Below are 16,315 nucleotides of genomic sequence, written 5' to 3' on the forward strand. Positions count from 1 at the left end.
TTAAACATGTTGAACTTGGATTGAAAACTAAATGGAAAGTTTCTTTTTTAATTATTTAAATAACTTACAGGGCCCTTAAGCCTCCGCGCTGAGCTCTAACACCAGCAGCATGTGTTGGTTTTGTGTCTCGCCCCACCCTCGCAGCTTCGCGTTCAAATAAATATACAGCACAAGAAGCGAGGGGAAAGAAGGAGGGTGGCGACAGGAGAAGGGGAGAAGGGGACAAGGAAAGAGTGGGATGAAGAAGAGGATGAAGAGGCCGATGACGGGAGGGTGAAGAAATGTTTCCTCTCGTTTTGGGGATAAACTTTTGAGGATGAATGAGGGAGCGATTCTAAATCAGCAATATTAGGATACAAAATACTTCCACCAAAACCTTTTCTCCTCCACCCTGCGCTCTGTGCTTGCATCCCTACCTCCCCCTCCCCACTTCTCCCCCCTTCACATGGTACTTGTTACGCCTGCTGCTAACCAGCTAACAAGAGACCCTCCTGCCTCCTCCTCCCTCCGCCCCGACAACCCAGCCCCTCCCCTACGCTGTGCCCCTTCTTTGAAATGAAGGTTATTCAAAGCAGCTTGTGTGTGCGTGTGTGTGTAGGTGTGTAGGGGTGTAGGGGTGTAGGTGTGTGTGTGTGTGTGTGTGTGTAATTGGGAACAGGGCAGGGCAGGGGGCTCTGGTATGCACATGTGTGTGCCAGCTTTGGTGTTTGACATGCTGGGGGGTCCCGACTCTTTGCAAAAGGCCTTCTTCATTCTCCACACACACACACACGCGCGCGCGAGTACACACACACATGCATCGTTATGTCAACGGCTGTGGCGAAGGCCTGGAGACAGTGGGATTGTGGTTAGCTCCTAATAGTTTCTGCAAGGCATCATGGGATACCGCTTTGACCAGTTGCCCCAGTAAGCAGTCGGGGTCAAATCAGCTTGGAGCAGAAAGTGGAAAAGAAAGTGTCTGGTGGAAGCACGTTGGAGAGTAAAGACATCCAGCTGGAATTATAGCCCTGGTTTAGTAAATTGTTGGAAAATATAATAAAAGTGACGTTGTTAAAATGATTCAGTCACACGGGGTGAAGTCTCGGGTTGTGCGGAGCAGTCACAATAAATCGTAATGTTCCAGTGTAGCACATAAAAATACAGTCCAGGGGGCTTCTTCACATTCCAATACGACCATTTATCTATTTAAAGTAACTTGATGATTGTCCGATCAGTTTGGATATTCCACAAACTCCTGAAGGCCACAAACAGACTTCAGCCTAAATTTGAGACCAACCTGACAGATGCCGACTACACTCTGGATACCAGTTTAACACATCGACCTTGTCAAGCCACGAAGGGGTTTCAGCCTGATGTGATTATGTCCGATAAGACAAATGTGTAACATACCGCAGAGAGAGTTCAGACACCACAGCCAGGCACTGCACTGCCCGCAGACAACTCCTACACACAACCCCAACCAAAGCACAACCGTGGCTTGCTCAACTGGCTATTTAAGATTTATTTTGCGGTAATGCACGCAATTGCAAGGTCACGCAAACGTGGAAACGCACCAATGTTAACAGAACATAATAAAATAATAACAATAAGACTACTTTTGGACAGTAATTCTGCTGGGTCCTTTATTTTCTAAATAAAGCAGCATAAATCCTGTGAAGTGAACAGCATCTCACCTCGTCGTCTTTATACCAGGACAAGGACTCGGCCGTGAGGACAAACCAGTACTCCTTGGCTCCTCCCTTCATGATGCTGATGTTGTTGATGGTCAGCCAACCCTTCCTGATCACCTGAGAGACACACAGACAAACAGAGTAAAGGGAAAGTGAATAATAATACAGCAGGCTCAGATCAGCATCCCCCACATACATTCCTCTAACTTCGCCGCCCTGTTCGTCACTTTTGTCTCTTTATGTAACACACGTACGTACCTGTGCTGTATGTATGAGGCAGCACACTCAAATGTGATATCACCTCTTCTACTGGAGATAAGAGGCGACTGCCACAAACAACAGCAGGGTGACGCACACCTACATGAACACATTGCTCACACTCTCCACCAAACAGAAACTATAGACACAAACAGTAACATGGTGTGCGTGTTATTTACCTTGAACCGATCGCTAACTCCTCTTTCCGGCTGAATGAGAATGTGGAGAGAACGCCAACGCAAGGCATTTAGTAAAGGCCAAGCACACAATGTTGGTCAGGTACCGGCACAATAAAGCTGGCTGCTGGGACGGCAGCAAAGGGGACAGCAAGCAAGACGGGTAGGTGGGGGGGGGGGGGGGGGGGGCACGGGAAGTAAGGAGGCTACAACAAGAGTGGTCCATGTCCCAAACCTTTTTCAGGCCATGCAATGAAATGCAGGAGCCGGACTGGTTTATACTGGTACGAGGACTGGGCTTGCTTTTCATTTCTTCCTGTATTACTCTTATTTTGAATTAGAGAAAGAGTTACAGTCCCGCGTATTCCATTCTATATCTGCCATTTTTATTTAGGACTCACAGACCAAAATGGACATTTGAGTGACTTCCAACCACAGATGTTATTAAACATCTGTGTGCGGGCATCTTTTTACCCATAGCCAGAATTACAAAGTTGCAAAAACTTGGACTAATTGGCAATTCAATGTAAAGAAAAGCCTTACAATTCATCCCTGCACATCTGCACCCATCTGCACCTTTTTTATACATTCCCTGATTTATTCATTCAGCAATTGTATTTGGTATCTTTAAAAAATCAGGAGGACAGAAGCAGCGGGGTCAGCTAGGTCCATCCGTAAACAGGAAGTGAAGATCACCACTATGTGCCCCCGACCTCTGACCCCGGTCCGGGTAGTTGTTATTACAACTGACAACCATGGAGGTGACATATCTCTAGCACACCGCGGGGCTTCATTCCCTCTGGCCTTCTGGAGGAATCGAAACAGGCAGGTCATAAAAAGCGGGGACAGAGAGTGGAGGTCCAGTGAAAAAAAGAAGACCTCTTGCGAAGCAATTCTAGATCGCACGAGTGACTTTCTCTTCATCTCGTTGAAACTACGGCCGGGGGGGCAACTCGTCGCCGCCAAAGCAAACTGTCCTCAGCGCTGAAGCCTTAAGTGAGCCTTTCAATACCAGACAGCACGACGCAGCGCAGGACGGTATTCGGTATTCTACGGCACACTTGACATTGTGTAGTGAAAAGTCTGTGCAGCAGCCAAGCATCCCACCCATCACAGCCAGCTGCCCTCCTACTGGGAGTACTGGTATCATGAAGCTCCTTTCACAGACACGCGCTCAATCGATCAATCCACTACCAGACGCACAAGTGTACACAGGTATGTGTGTTCTGACATATGCAGAGCGTGAATGAAGAGCGCATACGCATGAAAGCCTACCTGAGGCATGCGCACGCACAAACACTCACACAGACACACACAACTCACCATGATCTCATCCTGAAGCAGAGAAAACCACAGAGAGGGAGAAAAAGAGGACGAGAGACAGCGAAACGAGAAATCACTCGGAGGAAACAGGAGACAGCAAAACAATTACAGCTGAAGAGAATAAGTAAAAAATAATACTAATAATAAATAATAAAATGTGGGAAAAGATTCAGAGGGCAGTAGAATGCCAATCATGCAACACATTTGAGACATACTGTATACACTGATCTGATATTGTGACGTATTTGAAGCAGCCACTGGGTGTTTGTCAGTCTACGTAGTGCGTTTGTTAATAATTTAAGCACAGACCAAAAAAAAAGGTTTCGTGGAAAGTAAAGCCATGACAAAAGGCGTTATGGGATATTTTGAGGTCATATTTTTTCCTAAAATTGCAACCACTTCTGCTTTCCTATGATGCACATCTGCATTGTATTTAAATACAAAACAACATACTTAACATACATACCAAAAAAAAAAAAAAAGAATCAGTTTGCAATCCAGATAAGAACAACTGCTTTCCATTGGCGTGTGACGTGCACATGAGCTGTACAGAGCTGCATTGTGTACGACGTGGACTTTTGCCCAGGGTAACAAGACACTGTGCGGCTGTGCTAAATTTAGCATAGGCAACACATACAGCTGAGTGGGTAACCTTCTTATATTCAGTCTATGGTGCTAACGAAAAACTGTTTGAAGTTCATGCTGCTGCACAACCCAGAATCCCACTGGAGGAGTTCAGTCTGGAGTCGTGTTGTTTTTGACCTGTAAAGTGCAGGTAGGGATGTCTTTGCTGGACACGAGTGTTATCAAAGTACCTGGTTGCCAGCGGCTTTCTTCTTGTTCATTTGGTTGATCCTCTGCTGAGCGCTGCACGATAAAGCACATCGGGAGAAATTGCATTTCTGCACTGCGAGTGCTCACAAAGTGTGCGGCGAACGCAACGGTGACTTTTTTATCCTCTTGTAATGAAGACGAGAAAACACATGAAATCTTACTTGGCAAATCCAATGAAGTCCTCGTGGTTGGTGTTCATGTAAGACAACTCAATGTCTATCAACAGCATCACCTGAGCACAGAGAAAGAGAGATGTGGAACGGAGAAAATGAAATTCCAAAACTTTTACAAATATAGTACAGTATACGCTGTATAATATAGTAAATGATATATAACGTATTTTTCTTTTTCATGTTTCATGTGTTCATGTTACCTGGTTCTTAGTGCGGTTTTCTCTGTCTCTGATGTGCTGGGTGACAATTCTCTCCATCTCCTCTCTCAAACTGGGATACTGAGCCAGCTGTGAGCACAGAGCACAGTGGGTAGGCACCAAAAACAGACGCGCCAACAATCACAAATCTACATTCGGACGAAGCAACGCTGGATTTGGAATCTCAATAAGACAACAAATTATGTTAAATAAACGTGAGTAAACATGTCATGTTATGCGTAGTTTATCACAGACTTAGCTCTAGTCTCTGCACACTCTCACCAGTGGATTTCAACTCAGAATGGATTTTATGTGCAAAATGTCGAATTATTGTCAACAGGGAACAAATGCAGAGGAATAGTGCAAAGTCTGTGATATTACCACACAAACAGAATAAACAATGTTTCTGGCAGTAAAGCTTCTTTTTCCCGGCACACTGTGGGTGCTTTTTTCCATGAGCTCATCGCAAACCCACGAATGCAGACAAGAAGAAAAATCCTACACCCAAAAATCATAGCGCAGGAAAGAAAGATGTACGCTGTTTTTCTTGCAAGTTACAATGCATCTTTCATGTCTGTCAGGTGGTTTTATCAGTCGACTGGTGCGAGTTGATTTACTGCTTCCTGGATTTGGTTCAATTACAAAGTAGACAACACCCATAATGAATAGTGTGCTGCGTGAGTGAGTCCTAAAACCCCCCAATGTGTTTGCATTTTTGAACTTCTGGTTCCCTCATTTATAGTCAGCCAGTTTTTTGAATGAGTTTTGGTTAAACGCCTTAAATGAGGTCTGTGGTTAACACAAGTTTGGCAGATTTGGATGTTTTGTTTGACGAAAATACATCAGTCAAAACAGAAAACATAGATTTTGAAGCTATTATAGCTATAAAAAGGTGAGTAACAAGTGGCTTAATGAGGCAAAAGAAAACGTCATCACAACCTACTTAAAGTTCTATATACATTACGTTCTCATAAATATTTGTTTTTGCACATCATGAAAACTCAAGAACGATGTGAAACAGCCACACATCTTTTTTTGTAAATAATTCCCTTTACAGCACCTGGTTAGTTTCATGTGTCGACAGTTTAGTCAAAACACAATTAAATTTTTGGTTTTAACATATTTTGATCATTATTTGATGAGGATAGCCATCTCATTAATTCACTACGATGCTAGAAAATTGTGAAACAACAACATGAAAGTAAGAAAAATAAACGGTGAATGGGTGGAAGGAAAGTTGCATTGTAACAGGAAGACTGTCCAAAGCTGTCAAAAGCTAGTGATGTGTTCAGTGTCTGAAAAAACTGACACAGAAGCACAAAACGGAGAAGGAAACCAAGGCAGCACAGAAGCACTCACGGTGATTCAAACTAACATGCAATGCAAAGGAGCAGGGAGGGAAGGATGAGAGAGAGGATGATGGAGGAAGACTTCCAACTGACCCCTTTGTGGATTTTCCCAAACACTGTATATTATAATACAGTCTCTTTAAATACAGTTTGTCTCTGAAAGTGAAATCAAGATAAAAGTGTGATCGAGAAGAGAAATCCAAAGGAGGTCACGCCGTCTTTTGGTCATTTGCTTTGCAGGGAGGCGGCCGGTTAAAAGGGTTAGAAGACCACGGGATGGAGAGGACGAAGGGGAAATAAAAAGAGAAGTCGGCTCAAAATACGTCAGTCGGTCAGTGGGTCTAACTACACAATCAGGCAATCCACTATATTAAATCACACGGATTGAGGCAGAAACAAATAGGATTTTGATTAACTTAAAACCAAAAAGGAATATCATACATGAGGACAAATATTAAAGAAAATGATCTATCATGCAGGTTGAGAGGGACTCCATATAAGTCCAATAACTGACAGAAGACAAATGACAGATACATTTGGATAACAATGCAGACTAAATAGTCTAAACAGTAGTAAGACCTGGAGTGAGGATAGACCGATACCAGCAAGCTCAAGTTTATGACCAATGAAATACCTGCAATACTAAAGGCATTCGCATCAGCCTCAGCTTAACTTCAGCACTGATCAGAAAACGTTATCATGCTAATACTCTCAACTAAGACGATGATGTCAATACGCCTGGTTAAAAGCATTGCATAACATGTGGACCTGTAGATGGAAGCGTTTTGCTTAGTACAGGCCAGACCACACAGAAATGCTTGCTTAGCTGTATATTCTTTGGAACATTTGAGGGAGTTTTGTGCATTTTTGTAAAACATTCTCTAAAACAACAAGACTAGAAGTCAACATGTTTGGTTAATATTGTTTTTGCTGCAGTCTTTGACTTCATGTTAAAAGTGCTGCTGTTTGTAAAGAGTAAACCTCAGCACTTTTTTAAAAATAGTACAGAGAACACAGCAGTTCAGGCCCGTTTTTTTCTTTCTCATACATATTTGAATGCTCAGCCATCGGTCTACCCGTACCCTTTAATGAGATCGTGAAAGCCCCTCGGTTTCTCTTTGGCCTTTTACCTTTTGACTACCCTTTCGTATGGTGGAGGTGAGTTCGCTCACAACCATATCTATACACTTCAGTGTGGGCTCCTTCAGCTTTTGGATCTGCTTTTTCACTATGGCCTCAAAGGCCAGGTCAGGGGTGAACAGCCCCGTCCTGTAGGGATAGGCAAGGAGCGCGCGAGAGGAGTCCAAATAAAAAGGAGATAAGGAGGGTAGATGCAAAAGCACCAAATGAAGAGTTGGAGAGATGCAGAGAGGGATGGGTAGAGAGCCGATGAATCACAAGGGAGTCAAATGAGATGGTGAGGTGAAAAAAGGGGACAATAGACGGATAATGGAGTATAACAATATATGTAAGAGGTATGGAGGTGTGGGGAACGGGGGGAAGCGGGGGGGGGGGGGGGGGGGCACAGAAGGAAGGAAATGCAATTGAGACATTTGGTTACCCCTGGATGCATTCTGCCACAGAACAGCGCGGGAGTCTCTCCCTCCCTCCACCAATAAGGAGCAAACATTTAACATTGCACAAGTAAAGAGAGACAGAGAGACGAGGAAACAGAGAGATCTCCCACCCTGCACGGTGCCACCAGCCCAAAACTCAAAGCGTTGCGCCGCCAAGCAGGCCGCAGCTGTGCATTCAGCCGGCGCGCCCCGATCCCTCCACCCATCGCTTTGTTTCATCCGGCTTTGAGCGGGAGGTTCAAGCGCGAGGATGCTTGCAGTGAAGCCGCCGTGGGAAATTGTTTTGGTCACAGTGGGTCGATTTGGCTAAAGACTGGCGCTTTTTCCCCTTTTGGCCGCACTCACGAGCGTCCGTGGCTGAGAGTGCGGCCCCAGAGGCCCGTTGAAGATGAGTTCAAACATGACAGCCGTGGCTGAAGGTGCAGAGCCGCGGCCTCGCGCACTGGGCGGAGTCTGGGCGCTGAGGTCATCGAATATCGCTGTCAGTCAAACTAAGACTATGTGACTTGAGGACTAGTGAATTAATCAAATCGATTTCTAATCCCTCCAAAGAGGTGATCGTTGTTTCTTTACCACAAAGCTTGAACAGAGACGGTCTCTGGACAGACAGACGGTGTCCTCAATTCCACAATAAATACCTTCGCACTCAAAAGTGCTGTACGGGTTTGATATTTTAGACATGTGTTATTATTTCCTGTTGGTGAGAAACATTAAAGCACACCGACCTCTTGCATACTGACAGCACAGCCCACGATTGAGTACATAGTGTGGAATTGGGACGCAGCGTGAGATCAGTTCCGAGTAGAGACGTCTCGCTCTGTGTCGTTGAATCTTTTACATGCAGCAGCATTCTGATGACCACTCAGCCTCCACACTGGTTTCCATAAACACAGACGTCCATCACGGCCATTCTGTCCAGCCAAACAAGTCCGAGGCGATAACAGTAGGCAGGCGGGCAGGTGTACCACCCTGCCCCCTCCAAGGGGGTATTCCAGAAAGGAGGTTCAACAAACTCTGAGTCTATCCCTGAACTCCGAGTTGACTTACTCTGAGACGGGAAACTCTGAGTATCCGGTTCCAGAACAGCTGATCGACTCGGAGTATGTTCACCTTGAGTTAAGCGCGTGCATGACGATAATAAAAAGCCATCATCAATGGAGCCCCGATAGCACGAGTCACCATGACAACAGTAAATAAAAGAGCGAGCTATTTCACTGCGATGGAGTTGGAGGTCCTTCAGCAGGCCTACGGTGAGCATGAGGATATATTTCGCTGCAAATGCAATACAGCTGCAGCAGCGAAGGAGAGAGAGACTGCGTGGGGAAAAATTGCTGGCCGAGTCAACGCGTAAGTTTGAATGTACTGTTCCATTGACATAACATTTAACCGTCGCAGTCTGTAGTTATGAATATAAGTAGGAATGTAATCTGATTTTAATTTTAGGTGCAATCCAACAGGTATGGCATCTATTGCTATGATTGCACCTCACTTTAATTTTAATTAATTTTCTTTAATTGACTTCAGCTATTAAACAAAGTAAATATTAATTCAGTGGCTACTTGAAATAGTAAATTAAACCCCTAATAAAATGTTGTTCTTACACGTCTTTTCACTTAATATCCCACTTAGGAGACACTTACAGACACATTTTTGGAAGACTGGAGTGATAGTTGCTGGAAATTGGCCTCTATACACCAGATATATATGTAGATATTTCATTCAAAACCAGATGTTTCCATCTAGAATAGTCAATTACCACATTAACAATGTATAGAGTGTATTTCTGATTCATTTAATGTCTTCATTGAAAAAAAGTGCTTTTCTTTGAAAAATAAGGACATTTCTAAGTGACCCCAACCTTTTGAACGGTAGTGTGTGTATGTGTGTATATATAGCCTACTTTTTAAGTTATATATATCCACCCACCCAACAGTTGTAGATGGTGTCATCTGCACAGTTATACCCTGCAGATACTCAGATCTTGCCTCAGATTAGTAGTTAACGGCAATGTGTCTTAATATTATCTACTGGCAGTGCTCTGCCCTTTCACATTCTAAAGTGGAATTTGGATATTCACATGTAGACTGAAGTGATGAGCATAGATAATGGCTAACTAGCACATTCTTGTCCTTGAACAGAACATGGTGGGGCATCACCAACCCACAGCGCAGCTTCAAACCGTGAGATTTTCGGCCAATACCATGTTAAATGTGGAACTGTAGGAATTACATGTCGTCCATATGTTTCCTAGTTACCAGTAAAGCGGTAGCGTTCTAACAGAAATTCCTCTGGAAATGATAAAACGTCTAATCTGGGTCGGAAGACTCTCTGAGAAAACTGCGGGTTTCTCATAGTAAACCTGCCAGCGAGCAGGTTATGTTCACAGAGTCTGTTACCACGGTGATTGACTCAGAGTTTCAGTTTCCTCTCTATCTGGAATGAATAACTCAGAGTTTCCCTGATCTCAGGGTTAACGTACTCTTGAGTTTTCACATAACCCGCTTTCTGGAATACCCCCCAGGTGTCCCCTCGCTGTCCAAAAAACAACAACAACAACAACAACAACAACGAGGGCTGGAGAGAGCGAGGTGGTCACAGTAAAAAGGGAGTGAACAGCGGAGGGACTTCACACAGGTTATCCACTGGTTGCTATCATTTTTTACCTTCTTGGTACACTGCCTAACCGTTATGACTAGCTCAGAAATGACCATGTCCACACATTTGGCGCAAGGCTCTTTAATCTTCCCAATCTGCCTTTTCACAATGGTCTCAAAGGCCATGTCCGGGGTGAAGAGGCCAGTTCTGCCCGACGGAAAGAGAACCGGCCACAGGGGCAAACAAAGAGGAGCGTAGTGGAGAGAGAGAGAGAGAGAGAGAGAAGGAGGTTTGGGTAAAGAAAAGAGTGTTAATTGGGAATAATTATCCTCTTTTTCTGAGCTTTTCCCCCCCAAAACATGGACACAAATTAGACAGAAAGAGAGAGAGAAATAGAATGGAGATATAGAACTAAAACTAAATTTTCCCTCAAGGGTAAATAGTTAGTGGGTCACTGACAAGCCTGAGTGTTGTCCAACAAGAGCATTTACGAAATGCATGGCTATGAATATGGATACGACCACTTATAAAAGCCAATTATCAACAAACCTCCAAACATTACCATTTATTACCATTTATTACCACCTATAGCATCCTGACCATAATACTTTATAATCTATTTCGTACATTCCACACGGGCTCGTCATGTCTGCCGCTTCTCACTACATCCCGTTATAATCTGTTTCAGACGGACCAAACTATGCGCCCTGATGCCATTAGTATTCGACAGAGGTCTTTGTGATTAGATAAGCAAAGTCAGTTAGATGCAGTCCGGCCAGCAGAGGTGACAGGGATGGAGAGAGAGAGAGGGGAAGAGGGGGGGAGGTTTGGGGGAGGAGGGGTGAGTTGAAGGGCGGACGTGCCTGATTCCGTGAATGTTCTTGATGGCGTAGCTGATCTCCTTGCGGAGCTCTTTCTCATCGAACTCCATCTGCGAAGGCAAACGGAGACCACGGGTACGATTAAGTGCAGTAAAATACTCAAAATTCAACTTTACACACACAAAAACATTAACAACGGCTGAATTACTCGCACACCCTTCATTATTTCTTAAATGTCTCTGCTGCTTTGGTTTTGCTGACCTTTTAACCCTCTTCCTCCCCACCAGAGATACATTCTGTTGCATATACTGTATCATCGGAAGTACGATAAATAAGCATTCCCACAAAATCGTTTTTTAAATTTATTTCAAGGCCCCACTTTTATTCCCACTTACCTTGAAAAAGTTTCACATTTCCTTAAAAGCAATCTAAACATATAAAACATTTTTATTTTATGAGTCAGGCTTCTGGTTTGGAAGCAAACTGCTCTGTTCTCTCGGTGGGAAACCGAGGCCTCGGTCACGGGCAGAATAAGATTTATATCCTCAGAGGGAGGATGAGAGGGGACGAAGGAGAGACGTGGATTAAAGGAGGGAGAGGAATGAAGAGACGGCTATGAGGGCCGAATGAGAGAGAATGAGAAACAAAGGCTTGAGCATGTAAAACAGGGTTTTAGGTAGAAAAAAAGGGCTAAAACGATGTGAAAGGTGAACAGAGAGAATGTCGGGGTGGGATGAACAGAGACACTGAGAGATGTTTGTCATAAAGCAAGTACAGCTTTCATGCCTTTGCGTTTTAACGCGATCCCAGCAAATTCCCTTTCTTTCCAATGATTTGCTTTGTCTTTATTTAAACTTTGCTTTATGTCCAAATGAGTCAGCAGTTGTTTTTTTTCTACAAACTAAACTAGCTAAATGAGAATGACAAGTTTCCACAAGCCTGTCAAACGTTTTAACGGATTTGTGGGCTTCAAAATGTCTTATGCACAAATATTTACAGCTATAGAACTGGCGTGTTTCGGGTTTGGTGGTTAGGCCAAAGTCTCATGTTTCTTCTCTATTGCAAATACATCCTGGGAATCCCTTCCATTACCTCGTGGTGGTACAATTTATACTATATTTTGAAATACTAGGGTTTTTTTTTTTCTTAAGTGTAGGATCTGGATAAAATATAGACTTAATTTGAACACACCTTGACCAGTTCGAAGGGGAAGCGTTCGTGGAAGATGCGATTGATCCTGGCCCCCCCTGACAGCTCGGCTGTGTCAATCTGGTCCCCGGAGCCCTCTATGCATTTCTCAAAGTCCACAGAGAACTGCTGCACCATCCTGCGGGCAGGTCAGAGATGTCACTTCATCCATTATTCTGCTTTCCATCTGACGCTCCTGAATCCTGGATCTACTCACTGGAGCAGAGCCTTGGTCTTGCGGGACGGATCGTCGGGTCTGAAGTTCTTGTATTCCTCCACCTCTTTCTCTATGGAGAGAAGCTGACTTTGCAGTTTGGCCCGCAGATTAGGCAGCGTGTCCCGGATGTGGTTGGTCAGTTGCTGGGCAGGTTCAAAGGTCAGAGTTAGATCACTGGGAATATGGGGATTGTTTGTATGAAATACTGCCTTCGTTAATGGCCGTCCTATGGTCGCCTGTGACCGAACCTCTCATCCTCTCCTGCTCTTTTACACACCTGATTGAGGATTTTCTGCAGGTAGGGAGTCCCCATACGGTCAGCCAGGTGTCTGTATGACGGGTGGGAGAGGAAGAACTTCCTCTCAGCAGTCATAGCGGCGTTGATGTCCTTCCTGCCATCTATGTCCTTCTGGCTCCTGTTCACCACACCGATGTAACCTGGACAGACGGGGGGGGGGGGATCCTCAGGCATTTACAATTCAGTCTGTGGTGACAATGGCAGAAAAGTAAGTCTCATAAGGTCTTTAGGAAAAGCCCTTTCTTAAGAGACGTGCGATTCCACAAAATATATATAGACAAAGGATAAATAGAGAGGCGAACAGGGGGAAGGGGGATGAGTAAATGTCTGAATGTGTGTGTGTTTTTATAGAGAACTATAGTATATATATAGTAGTATCCTATTTTACCTCCCGTTAAGTTTTCTCATGCATCACTTTGGTTCGAGGCTGTTTCATGCTCTGTACCTAATGAAGCTTTGAGCCAGCTGCCTTGTAAATGTGGACATCCAGATTACGCAGAGAAAGACGAGAAGTCAGAAGAAGGAGGTGGACGTAGAAAAAAACAGAGGGGACATGGAAAATATTCAAACGCACATGCCGGAGTTCTAACCAAGTGCAAATGGAAAAGAAAAGTACCTCATCAGCACATTGCAATAAAGAGAAGACACACACGCCCTTTTCCAAAACAGTGCTTTTCACTTTTTCTCTTTTTGCTGGTTCTGCTCTTCAACTTTTCCCTCTTTCTGTCCGTCTGTTTATTTCCCAGCCGGTCCGCTCTCATCACACAACTCAACGCAATCTTTTTCTTTCTGTTTTTTCCTGTGTTTGGAGTGTCGTCCATTTTCGGTACGATCGCCTCACCACCACAAGGGGGAAACAGCGTGTCGACGCGTGGTGTCGCAGTGTCTCAGAGTGTGTGTGTGTGTGTGTGTGTGTGTGTGTGTGTGTGTGTGTGTGTGCGTGTGTGTGTGCGTGTGTGTGTGTGTGTGTGTGTTTGTGCTCACCCCTCCTGAGCGGGAGCAGCTTGTTCTCCAGGATGTCCTTTGCATCTGTCCCCTCGTCCATCAGGTCCAACTTGGTGATCACGCCGATGGTCCTCATGCCTACATGCACACACACACACACACACACACACAAACACACCATGATTCTGTGTTAGCAATATTTTAACGTGTCTGCAGGTGAAGCTATTTTTAGCTTTTAGCATTGATTTGTGTTCAAAGTGGCATAATGTTTCACATCAAAAGGAGCACAAAACAGACATAGACAAAGTGATCGTTTGTGATAGTGTCCGTGTGTGTACACGTACTGTCCGTGTGTGCACACTCACCCTGAGGGTCGACCTCTTTGGCGATCTTCAGAGCGTCGGAGTTGGCCAGATCAGAGTTGGCCGGGGAGACGGCCAGCATCAGGCAGTTCTCTTTGGTGACGAACTGCATCAGCATTTCTCTGATCTGGGCCTCGATGTCCGCGGGCTGGTCACCCACGGGCACTTTGGTCATCCCCGGCAGGTCCACCAGGGTCAGGTTCAGCACTGGGGGAAGAACGAGGAGCAGGAATGAGCAGAGCGAACTGAAGGGAGCTTCCTCGGATGCATTCTCGCCAGGTAAAAAAGCTCGGCGGGTATCTGAGTGGAAATGGCCTCACCGTTGGGGGAGTAGACGCGCAGGTTGATGGGCACAGCCGAGATGCCCTTGTTGGCCCCGGTGATGCGGTCGGTCTCTGCCTCGATCTCCTGTCGGACCTCATCAAAATCCACAAACTTTTTGCCCTTACAGTGAAGGAACTCAGCGTATTCTGGGGGAGATGGTAAAAAATATACTTTTATTCTAAAGAATGAAAAAAGGGCAAAGAGATCCATTTTTAACAAAGATAATGGCAATATTCCCACTTCATTACACATTTCGATGGATGTTGTAACTATGGCATCATATACCTTGATATAGGGGATAAGTTTAAATAGCATCTACTTGTGTGGCACCCAAAGCACGCTGAATTAGCAGTTGCTGTTCAGAATGTATCCCACAGATTTCTGTTCAGACTAACTCCATGAAGCAGCTAAATGTTGTGTCTTTACTGTGGTCTTTTCCCTGACAAATCAAAGGCTACTTACTGAAAGGGAAACAGGTTTTGCTGTAGATGTTAAATATCAAAATCTGGGTGGGATGTTTTTCTTTTTACCTGTGGGGCAGTTCATCAGCTGCAGAACCAAAGGACGGCGAGTCACAATGCCCGAACCCCGGGGAAGGAAATCCCTGTGAGACAACCGAGGGGTCAGCAAGCAAGACAACCGCAACCGCAACAGTGTCGAGGGGAAACGGTGCGAATCACCAAAATGTGAAAAGTAAAACATGAGTCAGTGACGATGAATCATGAGGCTTCACAAAGTACGGCCGACAATGAGTGTTAATACGTGGGTGTTTGTGTGAGCAGCGCAGTGCTGAATAACAACGAGTCCTAACACAACGCCGCGCGACACTGTAAAGTGCGTGTTTATGAATACACAAAAGTGTGTGCGTTTCCATTTTTGTTTTTATTCATGAACTGTGCACTGTTTTCCTTGAGGGTGTTCAGCTGCTTATGCAACATGGTAGTCACCTCGCCTCTGGTACTCTGTGCTCCTCAACCAGCTGACGGGACATTTCGTATCCAGTGAGGCTCGTTGTGTGTGTCTGTGTGTCGTTGTGTGTGCGCAGCAAGACCAGTAAGCTGCTGGACACGTACTGTAATTTTCAGATGCACACACCTCATCATGGGAGCCAATGAAACATGAGTCAGCTGAATTCCCTAAACTAGAAAAAGCTAATTCAGCAATTAGATGTTCAACATGAGGATCACATTTAACTGTCCCTGTTATATCATATATATATATATATATATAGTATTTGTGTATTCTTTCTGAGTGTGTACTTTACAGTATATTGTGCTCAGAAGAATAGGGAAACGTTTTGGGAAATATCTGCTTTCTGCTAGGAGTGAGAAAATATCAATATCACGCTGATGTCTTTGTGCTGAACATGAAGCTGGAGCTGCTTTGCTCCGTTAAACATTACCAAATGAATAAAATGGAAACAGCCACGCTGTCTCTGTCCAAATGAAACTACGTCTGTGTAGCAGCACCTCGAAAGCATACTAATGTACACACGTCTTACAGGCGAAACATGAGAAGCAAGTTGTAACTGTGAGATTGTCGATACCGTTTGCTAAACCCCACCTACACGTGCTACACACGGGCCACAGCACCAACCGGGAGCTCCCTTGTTGTCTCACTGTTTGTTGTAATAGTGCATCTTTTCACAACAAAGCAAACCCTGCTCTTTCTCTCTAACCCTAACTGGAATATTGATAGACAGCGAAGGATAAATTAAAATATACCTTTAACAAGCACTTAGACACAGCGTAAGTGCACTCAGTAGTCAGCGGGTGTCTAAAAGCACTTCACGTCTAACAGAAACAACTTTAACATCATTGTACAGGAACGTCCATTAGGATCTTCAGTGTGATCGATCTATAGTCGGCTCTTTCTGTCTGGGTTTATTAGGGTTGGTTGATATGGTAATACACACCATTTTACAACAGTTAAAATAGTCACAACTATCCTTTTATATCTCTTCTCTTCTCTTTCTCTGGTCATTGCTGGTTATTTTCTAAATCAATAA

At 44.5% G+C, this 16,315-nt stretch overlaps 1 protein-coding gene across 18 annotated transcripts in view; it reads right to left on the reverse strand.

Annotated features, from left to right (window-relative positions):
* The window catches only part of dnm1a (dynamin 1a), a 39,641-nt gene that overhangs the window by 17,764 nt on the left and 5,562 nt on the right, over window positions 1-16,315 (reverse strand). For 8 of the 18 annotated variants that reach the window (XR_013452481.1, XR_013452480.1, XM_078087747.1 and 5 more), the window contains exons 2-16: window positions 14,838-14,911; window positions 14,304-14,453; window positions 13,987-14,190; window positions 13,661-13,759; window positions 12,656-12,816; window positions 12,379-12,521; window positions 12,165-12,300; window positions 11,016-11,083; window positions 10,221-10,359; window positions 4,635-4,721; window positions 4,423-4,493; window positions 4,243-4,294; window positions 3,428-3,439; window positions 2,108-2,137; window positions 1,674-1,787 (exon numbers count right to left, since the gene is read on the reverse strand). Coding sequence is in view for 16 of the 18 variants with exons in the window: in XM_078087747.1 (XP_077943873.1) it covers window positions 1,674-1,787; window positions 2,108-2,137; window positions 3,428-3,439; window positions 4,243-4,294; window positions 4,423-4,493; window positions 4,635-4,721; window positions 10,221-10,359; window positions 11,016-11,083; window positions 12,165-12,300; window positions 12,379-12,521; window positions 12,656-12,816; window positions 13,661-13,759; window positions 13,987-14,190; window positions 14,304-14,453; window positions 14,838-14,911 (1,540 nt within the window). In the remaining 2 variants the exon portion in view is untranslated. Of the gene's footprint in view, window positions 1-1,673; window positions 1,788-2,107; window positions 2,138-3,427; window positions 3,440-4,242; window positions 4,295-4,422; window positions 4,494-4,634; window positions 4,722-7,110; window positions 7,250-10,220; window positions 10,360-11,015; window positions 11,084-12,164; window positions 12,301-12,378; window positions 12,522-12,655; window positions 12,817-13,660; window positions 13,760-13,986; window positions 14,191-14,303; window positions 14,454-14,837; window positions 14,912-16,315 lie in introns of all 18 variants that reach the window. The other 10 variants (XM_078087756.1, XM_078087754.1, XM_078087752.1 and 7 more) reach the window with 5 other exon arrangements.

Source organism: Gasterosteus aculeatus, chromosome 14, assembly GCF_964276395.1.
Source record: "Gasterosteus aculeatus chromosome 14, fGasAcu3.hap1.1, whole genome shotgun sequence".
NCBI lineage: Eukaryota > Metazoa > Chordata > Actinopteri > Perciformes > Gasterosteidae > Gasterosteus > Gasterosteus aculeatus.